Source organism: Saccopteryx leptura, chromosome 6 (assembly GCF_036850995.1).
Source record: "Saccopteryx leptura isolate mSacLep1 chromosome 6, mSacLep1_pri_phased_curated, whole genome shotgun sequence".
Lineage (NCBI taxonomy): Eukaryota > Metazoa > Chordata > Mammalia > Chiroptera > Emballonuridae > Saccopteryx > Saccopteryx leptura.
In genome coordinates this window covers 24470563-24487580 of record NC_089508.1, presented here as the reverse complement: position 1 = coordinate 24487580, position 17018 = coordinate 24470563, and the positions used below count along the sequence as shown (strand labels likewise).

Below are 17018 nucleotides of genomic sequence, written 5' to 3'. Positions count from 1 at the left end.
TGCCGTTAAGGGGCCAAGAAATTAACGGAGAACCATGTGGTCCCTCCCTTCCTGGGCAGTCCCTCCCTCTAATGCCCCTTTCCTCCAGAGAGTAGACCTCAAGTACTGCCCACCCCTAAGGTCCTGGGAGACATCTCCAAGGCTTCAAGGGGCCCCAGGAAGTATATGAGCCCCAACCTGTGGAATTCTGGCTGAGACCCCCCCCCCCAAGCCCGTCATCCTCACCTTGAGACTTCTGTCTCCTCCCCATCTCTGCAGCATCTTGGAAGATTACAAGTACACTCAGTGTGGTGTGCACCCCCAACAGTCCTCAGTGACCACCATCGTCAAATCCCACCGCTGGAGGGTCACCCTCGCCCCACACCCCAAAGACATTATTTGGTAAGCCCCCTCCGTCCCTCCCCTCTCCTCGGAGCTTCCCTGAACGGAAGAAGGCAGGGGGCAATGGGACAGAGAGAGAAACCGGGCCTCTCCTCCCACTTCTTTGCCCACTCGCGGCCCCCACTGGGCTGGGCCGTGTCCTCTCCTGGTTGCAGCCTCTGCCAGCCCCCAAACCCACCCCGCCACACCAACACTTTGGCAAAAGGTTTTTTCTGAAGAAACAACTCACCTACTTTTTGGCTCTCCTATGCGATATATTCCGAGCTTTTACAAATGGTGTGATTAAGGGAAAGTCCAGTGCATGCAGGTCTAGGTCCAAGAGGCTGGATTAGACCAGGGCTGCCCAGGTGCACAGTTGGCCCGCAGGAAACAGCACATGGGCTTTGTGTAAAGGCTGGAACCCCGGGTCCTAAATGCATCCCCCTCCTCCATCCCTCCCAGGAAACACCTGTCCATCCGCCAGTTCAGCTGGTGGGCCCGCTTCATCGCAATCAATACTTTCCTCTTCTTCCTCTTCTTCTTCCTCACCACGCCTGCCATCATCATCAATACCATCGACATGTACAACGTCACCCGCCCCATCGAGAGGCTGCAGGTACCTCCTCTGCTCAGGCCAGGCGTGGGGCGCCCAGGGGGGACCTCAGGCGAGGATGGAATGGGGGCCCACGGAGACACGGCTCCAGGGCCCATGTGCTCCCGAGGTGGTGGTGGTGGCAGCGGTGTAAATGGTGGCGTGGGGTTTCCTTTGTTCTCCAGGGGGTGGAGGTAGGTCACCGCCCGTGTCAGGGGCTGGGACCAGAGAGCAAAGGGAGAGGGGGAGCTGTGGGCAGGTCCTGGGGTGAGTTTGGGGGGCAGGGTGGTCCAATCAATGATAGGCTCTGAAGGCGCCTTTAGATCAGCCACCCAGGCCCGCCAGTGGTACAGAACGGGCAGCAGTGGGTGTGGCAAGGGGCAGCTCTGTTCTCCCACGTTCCATAGAGCCGGGGTCCATGTTTGAGAGATAGGGTTGAGGGTGGGGAAGAGTGAGGTCAGTTCCAACACAGCCCTCTGGGAGAAGCAGGCCCCCAGATCTGGCTCTGGGCCCCTCACCTCCAGACGTGCCCACCCAGGATAGGAATACCAGGCCCCCAAGAACCATTCCTGAAGCCGGAGGATGCTTTGTACTAACAGGGGGTCCAGAGAAACTGGCCTGGCCCACTCTACAATCTACAAGCCCCAGGGTGTCACCCTGGGCCCAGAAGGCCTCTCTTTCCAGATTATCCTCATTCGTATTCCAGCAACACTCACACATACTCATGTACACATGCACACACACACACGTGCACACACTCACACATTCACGTGCGCACACTCACACACTCACGTACACATGTACACACTTACCACTCACATACAGTCACACACACATGCACATTCACACATACAGTCACACACACTAATGTACACAAGCACACACACATGCAATCACACACTCTCACATATTCACACACACACACACACACACTCACACACACACTCCTGGTTTTGCCCTCCTCTGTCATCTTCACAGCAGGCTCCAGGCAGGAGTTCCACAGTGCCCCCTGCCCCCTGGGGGTTCTTTGTTCACCCCCCCACCCCCCCACCCTCACCTCCTCTCCTCTAGTATTGTATTAAAGACACTGTCATTACCCTGAGGTATGAGACCTGAGTGACAGTAGCTGGCTTTCACCTAGGGCTGACCCTCTAGTGACCTCAGCATATGTCTGCACCCCTGGAGATGCCACTTGACCTTAGGTGCCAGCCTCTGCCCGCCCACCCAGGCAGACCCCTGGGCAGAAAGGCATGTGAGAAAGGCCAGGCCCACTGCGCAGCCAGGGAAGCTGGGCCTGCCCTGGGGCGGAGCTGGAGACCCGCAGGTGCGCAGGTGCGTGGGAGAAGGGAGGTGGCCTGGAGGGGGAGGGGCCTGCGTGCTGACAGCTCTCTGTCCTCCCCTGTTCCACCCTGCAGAGCCCAGTGGTTACCCAGTTCTTCCCCTCCCTGCTGCTCTGGGCCTTCACAGTGATCCTGCCTCTGATCGTCTACTTCTCCGCCTTCTTGGAGGCCCACTGGACCAGGTAAGCTGGGGCTTCTCTCTTAGGCCTGCCCTTCCTAGCCCTTCCCCTGCACCCACCCTCCCAGCCACCTGGTACTCCTCCTCTCATCTAGCTTAAGGAATAGAATTAGATACCTGACACCATCCCCAAAGGTGGGACAGAGTTACCTCTGGGCCATTGGCCCCAGGGATGCTGACACAGGGCCGCCACATGAGATTTGGGACCAAAACCAGGTGTCTTTGGGCAGCTCCCTCAGCCTCCAGTCCTGTACTGAGGGGATGGAGCTGTGGGCAGAGACAGGCAGAGGGCACAGGATGAGAGGGAGAACGAGGACACGTTTGGAGACTGTCGGGAAGGCTGCTGTGGTCATAGCAGAGGAGCCGGTGAACTCAAACTGACTGTGTGCCCATATAGCCCATCTAGTGCCCACATTTTAAACAATCAGGAGCTACTTCTCCTTTGTTAGCCCTAGTAGTTCTATGGTGGCTAATTGGATAGAAAGTATTTATTATATCCTGGGGCAGGTGGACCTGCTTTGGCCCGAAGGCTACATGGGGGTAAAAAAATATTTCTGTACCAAGTTCCTACAATCCTACCAAGCAGCAAGCTAAGAGATTTGTCCTAACAAATCCTTATTGGTCATTCCTGTGGCCAAGACCATGGCTTATATTGATTATTGAAACTCTAAAGGGATTCTAAGTATCATTGGTAATATCCCTTTAACAGATGTCAAGTATATGGCACATATGCCTCCCCTTCCTGTGCCCAGAGCAGACATCATTAGTTGATCATGCTAGTCATTCCTGCTGCTCCCAGTCACAGCACACACCTCCGAGTGCTCCGTGGAGATGGTGTTGGTATGCAGTGTTAAATCAACTTTCTAGGCCAGGTAGCAGTCTCTCGCTCTTCATGCTGTAGTTTTAGGCCTTTGGTTCTTGCCGTGTCTCCCTCACTGACGAACCTCTTTCTTTGTTTCCTTCCAGATCAAATCAGAATCTGATCATAGTGCATAAGTGCTACATCTTTCTGGTGTTCATGGTAGTCATTCTTCCGTCTATGGGACTGACCAGGTACCTCACCTCTAATTGTATCTTCTCTCTCAGCCAGGCTCACCTCAGACTTGGAACCTCCTTTGTCAGATACTGTAGGTCTACTTGTGGTTGCTGCAAATCCTTTCCTCAAATGGCAGTCCAGTGCCTGTCATGAGCCTAGCATGTCCCAGGTAGCATGGTAACTCTAAGATGTCAGCCATGAGCTCTGCCCTCCAGGAGCTTGTCACCAAGCTGGGGTCACAAGTCAGACCTACCAGCTAACTGAAAGCCCAGCCTGGGGGAAGGCAGCCAGTGTGCGGTAGAAATTCAGAAGGAGGGAGCAGCGGGGGAGAAGTGGCTGGGGACGTTTTGCTAAAGGAAGTGGCCTTGAGCTGAGAGGCCAAAGAGTTAGGGGCAGGATGGCCCGGCATTAAGAAGGAAGAGAGGCAGAGAGGACCAACAGCTAGACTATTACGGTGCAAGAGTCTTTGGGGCTTAGGCAAGGGAAGGCAGTCCAAGAAGAATTGAACCCTAGGCCTTAGTTCATAAATTCATCAGCTAAAGGGCCTGCCTTGTTCTTGCTTCTAGTTTGGATGTCTTTTTCCGCTGGCTCTATGACATCTACTATCTGAACGAGGGATCCATCAGGTTCCAGTGAGTACTCGAGTGCACATTCCAGGTGTGCTCCCAGCGTACACTGGGGATTTCGTGGGTGCACAAGGTGGATACGTGTGTCCTTCATTTGCTCACCCAGGTAGAGCTGAGTGCACGCACACACTCTCATTAGGCAGCCTCTTACCCTTTCCTGTGCCGTGGACTCCTTTGGCAATCTGGTAAAATCCAGGGACCCCTTCTCTGAAGTTTTTGAATTAATTGTAGATTCACAAGAAATGGCCCCCCAAAAGTGTCCTTTGTACCCTTCGTCCAGTGTCTTCCAATGGTAATATCTTGCATAATTCTAGTACAATATCATAACCAGGAAATGGACTTCGAAACAATACACTGAGCTTATTTAGATTTTGCCAGTTTTACTTACGCTCTGGGTAGACGTCTTTAAATACACAAAATACCTGGATCACAAAGAACACCAACTGTACTGAAATAGTTATCAAATATTTTTAAAATCAAATTTGTAGCACGATCTTTGTAACATATTCAATAACAGGACAATGAGGCAAGCTCAAGTTCGCTTTATTGTTTCAGAGGCACGGTGTGAAAGCAGATGTTGCTCAGCTAGAAGAAGAATATTAAACTGGGGAGAGGGATCTTTGACAAGGCAACAGGAGGTCGTGTTGGATATCCGGCCAATTGCGATTTATTTTATTTTTAGGGTTGCAGTTGTTGAAAGTCCCAATTTTCAAAGATGTAACATTGCAAATGACGTGCAAGCTTCCATAGCTTGCTCTGTAGAGCAAGGACCAGGATTCTCCAAGGTTTCTGCGCTTTCTGCAAATAACAATTGTAATAAGTCATGTGTTCTTTCCCCGAGATGAATGAGTTCGTCTTTGGCTATTTAATATCTTGAATCAGTTTAAATATGAGAAAGAAACGCAGTTGGGAGTCCATGACTCAGCTCAGATGCCATCAAGAACAGCTTTTGAAGGCGTTCTGAAATATGTCCAGGGCTCACAGATTTCTCTTTTCAAGGGGGTTGACAGAATCGTGTAGATGGGGACACTGAGAAGCAAAAAACGCCTGGGTCACCAATGTGAGAACAGGCAGCTTAGCCAAGAGGTGGCTGAATGAGGCCTCATAAAGCCGGCCAGCTATACCAAATGCACACCTACAGAGAGGAAATGTTCAACTATGCATAGTTTCAGTTATGCCTGTCAGATAATGAGCATCATTTGAAAGTGGTAGTGAGCAGAAATGATATTGTAACATGTCAGCAATGTCTGCAGCATGGCATTAAAATATTTTATTTCAGTGGGTGACGGACCCACAGCCATGACTGACATGACTGCGGCTGTTTGCCCGTGTTCTTAACAGAAGGAAATGCTAAATTGCAGTTAGAGGTTAGTGGAATAAAGATGTAATTTCATCCCCATTCGAGGTCACAGACACCCCCCACCCCAGTTTTACCCGTGGACTTTCCAAGGCATGTGCGTCCAGGTCACACAGCCTGCTTTAGAGAGAGCCAGCACAGGCATCCCTAACGTGTCTGCGCTTCTGTAGACCGTCTCCATGCCTGCTCTCCAGGGCCCTCGTTGACTTAAACTGGGCTGGGAACACATGTATATGAAACTTACTCTCCCCGTCCTAACAAGACAAGATAGCCAGCCAATTTTGACGTTTTTATTTTCAGGGTTACAAACGTTGAAAGTCCCAGTTTTCAAATATGTAATCCCACCCCCTCTTGGCTCTTTTCTTCACTCTCTCCTCCTCCCTCACAACACGTCTGCCCTTTCCCCTGCCCTGGCTTCCACCGCTGTCTTCCACTCTTCCCATGCCCAGGTGCGTGTTCCTGCCGGACAATGGGGCCTTCTTCATCAACTACGTGATCACAGCGGCTTTGCTCGGCACAGGCATGGAGCTGATGCGCGTGGGCTCACTCATCCTGTATATCACCCGCCTCTTCTTCTCCAGGTCGGAGCCAGAGAGAGTCCACATCAGAAGGGTGAGAGCCAGGCTCTTCCCTAAGCGCTGCCCTCAGTCCGCCTCGGGAAGGTGTCCGGAAGGGGGGCCTACCGGATGCACTGAGTGTAGGAGGCGTGGTCTGGGGGAATGCTTCTTGGGCTCCAGGGTTAGAAGGCAGGCTGCCGACCAGCTCCCAGAGGATGGATAAGGAGCCACAGAAGCAGCCAAGCCGAGGGGACCAGGCCACCTTAGGGTGACTTCTGTTTTCTGCCCTAGGATCATGCCATGGACTTCCAGTATGGGCGAGAGTACGCATGGATGATGAATGTCTTCAGTGTGGTGATGGCGTACAGTATCACCTGCCCCATCATCGTCCCCTTTGGTGAGTCCTCCATAAGGCACACCCGAGGCTGCACACGCTCAGAATGGAAGGAGGAGTTGAGCCCCACCACACCAGGCCACATCCTGAATCAGGAGGAGACGTGGGATGGCCTGTCGGTAGGGCGCAACGTGTCAGGGCCAGGGCCAGAGCAGGGGACTGAAGTTGCATGGCTGTTTACATAGGATGCTTGTTGAGTGAATGCATGAGTGAATGACCCTTCACAAAGCTGGCAACCTAGGTTCTGGGGGCTCAAGGGAAGAGGCTGGTCCCAGAGGCTGGCACCACAGGGCTGCCACAGCCTGTCCTTGCTGCCCTGACAGACCCTGAACCCAAGGTCTCAGTTCTGTGGGGGCCTGGGGACAGTGCAGGCACCGAGCAGGGAGCGGCCGCTGAGCGTGCCTCCGTCCTCCGGCCTGCAGGGCTGCTGTACCTGTGCATGAAGCACATCACCGACCGCTACAACATGTACTACTCCTACGCGCCCACCAAACTCAACGAGCAGATCCACATGGCCGCCGTCAACCAGGCCGTCTTCGCGCCGCTGCTGGGTCTGTTCTGGATGCTCTTCTTCTCCTTCCTGCGATTGGGTAGGTGCCGGCCCTGCCGTGGCTCCCTGCCGGCCTCCGCTGCTCTGCAGCCCCCCTCGCAGCTCTGGAGGAGCAAGGCGCTGCTCGGGGGCACTGCTGAGTCCCCTGCCTGGCTTCCCGGGGCCTCGGGGACTTGTCTTAGAGCCCTTTGAAGATAAAGGGAGGGCTTGGACCAGTGCCATCCAAATCGTATACCTCTTGGTTTACTACCCTGAGGGCAAGAAATATCTATTTCTTCATTCTAACTGGGGGCTGGCAGGAAATAAGATGTTAGCTCTCAGGCTCAATTCCCATGACATTCCCTCGGGGATCTTACAAGATGCCTGGTCTTATGAGTTGCCAGAAACCCAGAGGAGGATTCAGAGTCCGCCTCTGCAGCCAGCTTTACTCTGCTCTTAGATCCCACGGCCCAGAGACTGGAAATCCCTCTGAGGCCGGAAGCTCCCACTGACCTTCCCATCCTCTTTACTTCTGCCCCCCCCCATACTGTCTTCTGCCTCCCCCGACACGGGGCTTCCCTCAGGGACACCTGACCTTAGCTTTCTCCGTGATGGAGACCGGAAGGTAGGTCCGCATTCCCTGACTCTCCCTGAAGCACTCAGCTCCCAGGCACTTGTATGCATTCCCCATCTGTTGTCACCCCAATTTCTCAAGCCCCTAGTCTTTCCCTGCCACCTCACAGATTTCAGATTTTATAATTCTTCCTCCTAAATATAAAGGGCTCCGCATTTATTATCAAAAATAGATCAAAATTTGAATCATCTGAAGCCTGAGGTCAGTGACTCCCAGACCACATTCTGTGCACATGTGTTTTTCAGGGGTGGGGGAGGGCAAAGCCAGAGGGAGTTCATTGATTTATTGCTGCTTTTTGAAATTGCGAGATTAATTTTATAACATTCGGTTCTGTATCCTAAGTTTCTTCCCTGAACATTATGTTCTGAGCAATCTCCTGTGTTATGAAAACCCTGCTTGAGCACATGCCTTCCAATGGCTGCGTTAAGTGCTCCCAGTTTTAGTCAGTTCTCGGTTGTTGGCTATCAGTCTTGCTTACCCTTTTTTGCTATTATAAAAACATGATGTATAAGTGGAGTTATGCAGTGACAATGTAAAGACAGATTTTTAATATCTGCCTGGTTAAAAAACTACTACCCCAGAAAAATGACCAAATGTCACTAAGTGAAACAGATACAAAAAAGAAAAAGAAAAGAAAGAAACATAGATGACTTTTCAATTCTGGACTGTTTGTCAGCGCCATTAGCATAGGTCACTGGAAGAGCCAGGGAAGGTGTGGGTGAGATTGTACTTTGGGGCAGTGGCACAAATGAGTAATTAGAGATACTTCCCAGGGACTGTGACATGGGACGTAATGATGCTGGTAGAAGGGCATGGTTAATGGGCATTTAAGCGGATGCTTATTGAGTCAATCAATTTTTTTTCCATAGAATCCACAAGATGCCCAATAGTAAACTGGTCACCTAGCACCAAGGGGTGATATTGTGTCAAGCTTATGGATCCCAGTTGTTGGGGAGAGAATGGGCAAGGGCCTCTCTGCTCTAGGCTGGAGGCCCCTACGAGGTTCCCAGGGGCGCCCCAGGCATCTGTCAGTTCGGGCGCCGTGGGACTGACAGACACCTGCTCACAGGTCTGGTCTTCAAGCACCGAGTCCCTTTTCTCCTCCTTGGCAGGCCTGCTCCACAGTATCACCATCTTTTCCCTCACCGCCCTCATCATGTGCATGATAATCGCCTTCCTGGGCACTTTTATGGGGAAGCTCCAGAAGGCACCCGGCTACGAGGTGAGTCTCCAGTCTGCCTTTCCTCCACTGGTTCTCGGCCCCGAGGAAGCGAACGGAGCCCGAGGGTACCCTCCTGGGCACCCACAGCACCTCGCAGTTGAAAGATTCTTGCCTTTCTCTCTGATGGGGCTACAAACTCAATGTGTATGTGTGTGCATGCGCGCTCATGCACACTCCCACGCACGTGTGTGTGAGTCCCTTGCATTGGCCCACGCACGCTCCCCTCACAAGGTCGGGATATCTAGATAACAGCTGTCCTCTTCGGTTCTCCCCTCTGACACCTCCTGCCAACACAGGCTTCTGGCCCGTCCCTCCTACAGTGTGAGCCTGTTTAGCCACTGAGCTGTGAGCACCATTCCAAGGGATGGAGGGATGCGAGAGAGGCTGGAGTAACGTAGGAGGGTGGGGGTCGTAACAGGTAGTGACCTGGGGAAGAGGCGATAGTCATCACTTTCAGGAGTTCCAGGATATTGACCTTGAAACAGTCTGGAGGGGAGCCTGGCTCTCTGAGCCTCTTGACTCCTTCTGCTCTTTGCCAGGGAGGCCCAGCCTCACCCTTAGAGAAGGGAGCCGGCCCATGCCCATTGAGAGCTGTGCCAACAATGCCATGTGCTCCCGACCAGCCTTTTCCAAAGTGAAGCGCCTGTGTAGGCATACTGGAATGATTTCCAGCAGACAAAAACATTCTATTTCTTAGTTACACATTTATTTTTCTATTGGTTCATATTTATTTATTTTTCTGCTAATAGCAACTGACACAAGCCTCCTGTTGATAACAGTGCAGTATTTCCTTTTTAAATGAATTTGTATAAGGAAAGGAAGGTACGTTGATTTGGAGTACTGGCACCAGCTGAGTCAGAGCAGGGAGTCTCTTGGGAGAAGATCTTCTGTCTTCTAGTGACTCCGCTGCGTCTGGGACCCTGGGCACAGGCCCTCCCGGTGCTCCCTATCTGGCCCCCTCCTCCATCCCCTGGGCCAAGTGCCGTGCTAGTGAAGGGGCAGAGTGAATGACACCTCTGGCTCTGTCATTCCCGAGGCAATGGTGCCGCGTGACCTGGCTGTCCAAATGTCCACTCTGGAGAAGGAAGGTGGCAGGGAACCTGAGCCATAGTGGTTTAGGACTTGTTCTAAACAGAGAGGGCCAGTCCCGGGAGGGAAGAAGAAAGACTTGCAGTCAAGGTATTTCCTAGACTCAAAGCAGGATCATCTTTGAACCCCGATCCCAAATCTGCTTACTCCCCCCCCCCCATTATGGTCCTTGAGGGTGGAACATTCCGGAAGGGTCACCCAAGCATTCTAGTCATCTCTCTGTCCCCCTGGGCTCCAGCTCTGCCAGCTGGGCTGCAGGTCTGGAAACACAGAAGCTCCGTTGAGTTCAAAGGGAGCCACAGGCTCCAGGTGCAGGGCCCAGGCTCCTCTGGGGGTGGGGAGAGAGAGGCCCTGAGCAGATACCCCGCCCAGTGACCCTCTGCCTCTCTCCCCACGCTGCAGCCGGAGGAGGAGATGGAGACCGTGTTTGACGTGGAGCCCAACAGCACCTCCTCCACGCCCACCTCCCTTGTGAGTCAGAGCCTTCACCTTGGGGGACAGGCCAGGAGGGGGGTGCCTACAGGGGTGGGCTACTCTAGCGGCATCGTGGGGGCACCAGCATTGAGTGCCCTCTCTGGGTATCGGGGAGGAGGCGGGCCCCCTCCCGGGGCTCCCTCCTCTGACGCAGTAGGACTTGGCCCAGGTCCAATTGCTGCCGTGGCCCTGGCTGAAGAGGTGGGAAGAGAGAAGATCTAACTGGACATTCTCTAGGAGCTCAGAGAGGAGCAGAAAGGTCAGGGAGAGCCCAACCACAGCGAGCTCAGTGGAGTAGACGCAGGGACGTGCTGGGGTTCGGCCTCGGACCGAAGGCTGCCTCCAGGGCACAGGTGCGCAGACAGAGCTGCAGGGAGCATTGGTGGTTTGGACTGAAGGGTAAGGCCCGGGGCGGCACCAGATGAGTGAGCCCATTGGCCTGTGAAGAGAGGAGGCCAGACTCAGCGTGCAGGGTTCCAGCAGGCTGGGCACTGGCTCCCACGTCGGGGCTCAGCCTAGAGAGGCATGAGCCCTTACCCATATCCCCGCCACGTGTGGAGGCGGGGCCACCGATGCGTGCACCGAGCTGAGTGCCACGTCTGCTCATGCCTGGAAGCCCGGCGCCTTGGAGGAACACGGAAAAGGGCGCTCAGGGAAGGTTTCCCAGCGGAGGGAGCATCTCATCCAACTCCAGAAATGGGAGTCAGGGTTGCCAAGTGGAATAGAGTCCCACGAGGGAAAAGCATTCGGGGAAGAGGTTCAGCCTGTGCAAAGGTCCGGAAGAGATGATCAGGAGCATTCAGGAAACCGAAGACAGCCTGGTGGAGATGCAGATGCCCGGCAGACCGGTGGGGAGCAGGCTCTTAGTCGTGGCAGAGTCGGGTGACCGCGCAGACGCACCAAGCTGGGCATGCGCACTTCGGCGCGCTGGACTCAGCCCTTCTCGCTCCTGATCTTTATGACAAACCCACACAGTAATAATCTTTATCCTCGATGAGGTAGCTGAGGCTCAAAAATGGCCTGGTGTCAAGTAGACCCCAGGGTGCTACTAAGTAAGGAAGTGGCAGAACAAGGTTTGAACCAGGTCTGACTCTAAAGCCTGATCTTTAAAAAAAATTACTGGAATGAATTTTTTAAATCTTTCATTGTTATAGCAGTGGTATAGGGACACTGTAAAGATGATAGGGAAAATAGATAATATTTTCACCACCCAGAGATGACCATTGAAGCCTAAGTTCTATTCTTCCATATAAATAAAAGTTTTGCTAAAATGAAATAACACTGCATACTGTTTTATAACCTGCATTTTTCATTAACAATCTCCATCTTTTCCTATAAAATATTACCTCTTTAAATACCCAGTCTATATTCAAATTGTCCTGAGTATTCCAGAAATACCTTTTAAAATTTGTCCAAAGCAAGATCCCATTCCGTCTCTGCGCCCCATTAATCCGGCCCCTGTGCATGTCCCTTTAATTCTGGCAGTGTCTCTTTTTTTATTATTTTTTATACACAGACAGAGAAAGGGATAGACAGGAACGGAGAGAGATGAGAAGCATCAATCCTCAGTTTTTTCGTTGTGACGCCTTAGTTCATTGATTGCTTTCTCATATGTGCCTTGACCATGGGCCTTCAGCAGACCGAGTAACCCCTTGCTCGAGCCAGTGACCTGAACTTTACTCAAACCAGATGAGCCTGCGCTCAAGCTGGCAACCTCGGGGTCTCGAACCTGGGTCCTCCACATCCCAGTCCAATGCTCTGTCCACTACGCCACCACCTGGTTAGGCTGGCACTGTCTCTTTTTAACGCTCGTTGAAGAGACCAAGCCAGTGATCCTGCAGAATGTCCCACCTTCTGGGGTTTTTTGTTGTTTGTGGCAGAGACAGAGAGAGAGTCAGAGAGAGGAACTGATAGGGACAGACAGGAAAGCAGAGAGATGAGAAACATCAACTCTTCATTGCGGTTCCTTAGTTGTCCATTGATTGCTTTCTCATATGTGCCTTGACCGGGGGGCTACAGCAGACCAAGTGACCCCTTGCTCGAGCCAGCGACCTTGGGCTCAAGCTGGTGAGCCTTGCTCAAGCCCAATGAGCCCGTGCTCACGCTGGTAACCCAGGTCCTCCGCATCCCAGTTCAAATCTCTATCCACTGCGCCACCACCTGGTCAGGCCCACCTTCTGGGTTTTGATGACTGTTTCTTTGTGATGTCTTATAGCACATTCTACTAGTTTCTAAAAACTAGAAGCTAGATCCAAGTGCTTGATAGATTCAAGTTCAACACTCAGGGCTAGACATTAAAGTAGTGCTGTGCATCACACCAGGGGATGTATAATATCCCGTTTATTCCAATTAACGATGCTAAGATGACTCCCTGATTAGGGGGATGGCAGCTGGCTTCTTCCATTGTTCGGTTACAATTCTTCCACTTTGAACTGAAAGGTCATCTATGGGGTTTACTTTGGCATTATGCAAATGTCTAGATTCTCCTGTAGGAACATTGTTCCCTCATCAGCTAGAGCTGTTAGCTTTCAGTGAAATGAATTCCCACAAGAAAAGTTTAATTCTATCCCGTAATTACCTATTTTCAAAATTAGGAGTTTTTTTTTTAAAGCCATTTCAAGGAAAGACGAACACTGTGCTGTCCCCAGTACTTCCTGTGTTTCTCTGTTCTGCTGTCCTCCCAGGCGTTCCCGGGACCGTCCTGTGTTTGACAGGTCACATGACCAGGACCTCAGCTAGCAGTCTCAGCTTCAAATCCTGACCCACAGGCCAACCAGTGACACAGCCTGAGGGAGTTGTGGATACGCCTCTGAAGCTCTGTTAGAAAGTGCACTAGCTCAGGAACGCGGGGAGGGTCTCTCCAGACCCTGGCAGAGGGGAGCCTAATGTCATCCCCCCTGGGTTCAGCCCGACCTGGAACCAAGAATGAACGGCATCTGTGCAGGAGGAACAATGAACTCTAAGTTAGGAGAGCTGCACTAACTAGTACAGAGAGCTTGCAGATGCTAATTAATGACCAGGAGTGACTAAGCAGGCAGGATGGCCGGGACTCAAGCTGCTGGTGAAGAGGGATCGTGGTTCGGAGGGGCAGAGGCTCTGGGGGTAGGGTGTAAGGGGGAAGATTGTGTCCAGGGCCTTGCCACAAATGTGACATCACCTTGATCTCCCTTCTCTGTCCTGAGCAGCTGTATGTGGCCACCGTGCTGCAAGACCTGGAGATGAACCTGACCCCAGCCTCTTCCCCTGCCCGGCACACCTATGGCACCATGAACACAGAGCCAGAAGAAGAAGAAGAAGAGGAGGAGAGCAATGTGAGGGGCTTTGTAAGGGAGCTGGATTCGGCCCAGTTCCAGGAAGGCCTGGAACTGCAGGGCCAGAGCCAATACCACTGACCAGGACCCGAGGCTTCCCCCTGGCGACTCCAGCAGGAGTGGCGGCCAGGGGAGGGCCAGGCAGGGAGAAGCAGGAGGGCGGCCTGGACCTCCCCACTACTTCCTGCAGACTTTAGAAAGGCCTAATGGAGACGCCTGCCGACTTGGCCATTGGCCGCGTGGAGGACCCGGCCTGCCGACCAGCTGCAATGGGAGGTGCTGGGCAGCGCACAGGACCCCAGGATGACATAGAGGACACAGGCAAGCACCACAGCTCAGGAGAGGTGGCTGAAGCCCTGGGCACAGGGACTGAAGGCTGGGGACCTTCCTGGGTCAAGAAGAACTGTGTGCATAAGGAAAGAGGCAGAAAGAAGCCCACTGAAGGCTCTCTGGGTCTTCTCCACCCTCTGCCAGCTGCCTTGCCCAGGAGCTTCTGCTGCTCCTACCCACACCCTCCCTTCCCTGGCCCACACCTCCCCTGCAGTCCGAGGAAGCACAGGGACATGTGCTGGGCCTTGTCAACAAGACATGGATGGCCGCCTCCTCCAGGTTTCCCTGCGTGGGGAGCTACAAAGAGAAAGTTTCTGCTTCCACCAGAGCAAGGGGCGGCTGAGCCCATAGACCTGAGAGAAGATGGCTGAGGCCCTTTCTGTTCCTCTGCCCCTCGACAGATGTCCCAGAGGCAGCAGGGGACATCTTCTTTCTATTCCTGTAAGGGTAGCTGAGATATGATCAGGCATTAAACGGGACCTGTGTGCATTTTGATGAAGGCAAACCTCCACTGTTACTATAAGGTGGGAGAGGCAGAGGCAGAATTCATGGGGGGAGGCTCTTCTCTCAAAACACTGGGCGATGGGAAACCAGAGCCACTGCCCGACCCCCACGGCCTAATGAGAGGAGCCCCAAGGCCAAGGGTGTGGATGCTGGGAGCTGCTCCCGCCTCAGACCTACCTGCGTGCCCGGGCCCCAGTGTGCCAGGGTGGGCGGCAGCTCAGGGTGAGGAGCCCGTGCTTCAAACTGAAGGCCCTGGCTACTCCCTGCCCTCCTAGTAAGACCTTCCTCTACTCTTGGGCTAAAGACCAGTCAGGTGGTCTGCAGGGCCGTCCTGGCTGTGACACTGTGGATGCCCTGCGAGGGGCGGGGCTGGGAGGGGCTGTGGCCCTCGATGGGAAGCTCTATCCGGTGGTGTTGGGCTGTCCCCCCCAGAACTGCCGCTCCTGAGGAGGCCTGGAGGCCAATTCTGAGCAGGAACAATGCCGCAGGCAGGGGGTGCAGGCCACTGCCTGGGGGACAGGCCTCCACGAGGTCTACCAGGCAGTCTGGCAAGGGAGATCACAGAGGAGGGCTAGCTGGGGCCTCAGTGGACCAGAACGAGCCGAGTCCATGGGGCCTGCACGCTCTAGAGCTGCCCTGAGCTCCTTCCTTCAATGGTCAGAGTCCCTGCAACCATCCTGCTAAAGGCGGGCCCGGGTCCCCTCACCTGGGGTTTTTACTGGGTCCCAGGCATATAGGTACCTCTGAACTCAGGTCACCCAGGCCTTCTTCTTGCTTCATCCTTGCCCACATCCTGGCTCCAGAAATTTCTAGCTTCACCCCGGAGATCCTCCGTGGCCCAGGCTTTGACTTGAGGGATCTTTCCAGAGCGCTTGGGTCTGCTGGGGAGGAGGCAGCCTTTCCCATTACTTGTCTGGCTAGGAAAAGGGGGAACTACATCTGGCCAGCCTCATACACCAAGGCCCTTCTGGGGCCCCTCTCCCTAGCCTTTCACCAGCCAGTGGGGGAGGGGGTCCTTTCCAGAGCAGGGTGGTCAGGGCCCCAGCAGGGAGCTGCAGGTGCTGCCTGACCCCCGGGTGCGGGGAGTCCTGACCGAGCTGGCCGGCAGGCCTCCCCGGACACCTGGCTGGCACCTACCTCTGGCCTCCAAGCCCCTGCAGGGCTGTTCCTGCCGTCTGCTGCCAGCTCTCCTCCCTCCTCCCCCTGACCCCCCCCTCTGCCGCCAGCTCTCCTCCCTCCTCCCCCTGACCCCCCCCTCTGCTGCCAGCTCTCCTCCCTCCTCCCCCTGGGCCCCCCCCTCTGCTGCCAGCTCTCCTCCCTCCTCCCCCTGACCCCCCTGCTCTGCTGCCAGCTCTCCCCCCTCCTCCCCCTGGGCCCCCCCCCCGCTCTGCTGCCAGCTCTCCTCCCTCCTCCCCCTGGGCCCCCCCCTCTGCTGCCAGCTCTCCTCCCTCCTCCCCCTGACCCCCCCCCCGCTCTGCTGCCAGCTCTCCTCCCTCCTCCCCCTGACCCCCCCTGCTCTGCTGCCAGCTCTCCTCCCTCCTCCCCCTGGGCCCCCCCCTCTGCTGCCAGCTCTCCTCCCTCCTCCCCCTGGGCCCCCCCCTCTGCTGCCAGCTCTCCTCCCTCCTCCCCCTGACCCCCCCCCCGCTCTGCTGCCAGCTCTCCTCCCTCCTCCCCCTGGGCCCCCCCCTCTGCTGCCAGCTCTCCTCCCTCCTCCCCCTGGGCCCCCCCCCTCTGCTGCCAGCTCTCCTCCCTCCTCCCCCTGACCCCCCCCTCTGCTGCCAGCTCTCCTCCCTCCTCCCCCTGACCCCCCCCGCTCTGCTGCCAGCTCTCCTCCCTCCTCCCCCTGACCCCCCCCCGCTCTGCTGCCAGCTCTCCTCCCTCCTCCCCCTGACCCCCCCCTCTGCTGCCAGCTCTCCTCCCTCCTCCCCCTGACCCCCCCCCCGCTCTGCTGCCAGCTCTCCTCCCTCCTCCCCCTGGGCCCCCCCCCTCTGCTGCCAGCTCTCCTCCCTCCTCCCCCTGACCCCCCCCCGCTCTGCTGCCAGCTCTCCTCCCTCCTCCCCCTGGGCCCCCCCCCTCTGCTGCCAGCTCTCCTCCCTCCTCCCCCTGGGCCCCCCCCTCTGCTGCCAGCTCTCCTCCCTCCTCCCCCTGACCCCCCCCCCGCTCTGCTGCCAGCTCTCCTCCCTCCTCCCCCTGACCCCCCCCGCTCTGCTGCCAGCTCTCCTCCCTCCTCCCCCTGACCCCCCCCCGCTCTGCTGCCAGCTCTCCTCCCTCCTCCCCCTGACCCCCCCCCTCTGCTGCCAGCTCTCCTCCCTCCTCCCCCTGACCCCCCCCGCTCTGCTGCCAGCTCTCCTCCCTCCTCCCCCTGGGCCCCCCCCCTCTGCTGCCAGCTCTCTTCCCTCCTCCCCCTGACCCCCCCCGCTCTGCTGCCAGCTCTCCTCCCTCCTCCCCCTGGCCCCCCCTGCTCTGCTGCCAGCTCTCCTCCCTC

General features: G+C 55.3%; 1 protein-coding gene across 5 annotated transcripts in view; it reads left to right on the top strand.

The window, feature by feature from the left end:
- TMEM63C (transmembrane protein 63C) overlaps nt 1–15721 on the top strand; it is a 73650-nt gene extending 57929 nt beyond the window's left edge. For all 5 annotated transcript variants that reach the window (XM_066343111.1, XM_066343110.1, XM_066343112.1 and 2 more), the window contains 11 exons: nt 259–381; nt 823–976; nt 2368–2474; nt 3437–3523; nt 4073–4138; nt 5939–6101; nt 6338–6443; nt 6863–7030; nt 8716–8825; nt 10317–10385; nt 13574–15721. In XM_066343111.1, coding sequence (XP_066199208.1) covers nt 259–381; nt 823–976; nt 2368–2474; nt 3437–3523; nt 4073–4138; nt 5939–6101; nt 6338–6443; nt 6863–7030; nt 8716–8825; nt 10317–10385; nt 13574–13780 — 1360 coding nt within the window. In that variant the 3' untranslated portion in view covers nt 13781–15721. The remainder of the gene's footprint in view (nt 1–258; nt 382–822; nt 977–2367; nt 2475–3436; nt 3524–4072; nt 4139–5938; nt 6102–6337; nt 6444–6862; nt 7031–8715; nt 8826–10316; nt 10386–13573) is intronic.
- The last annotated feature ends 1297 nt before the right edge of the window (nt 15722–17018 follow it).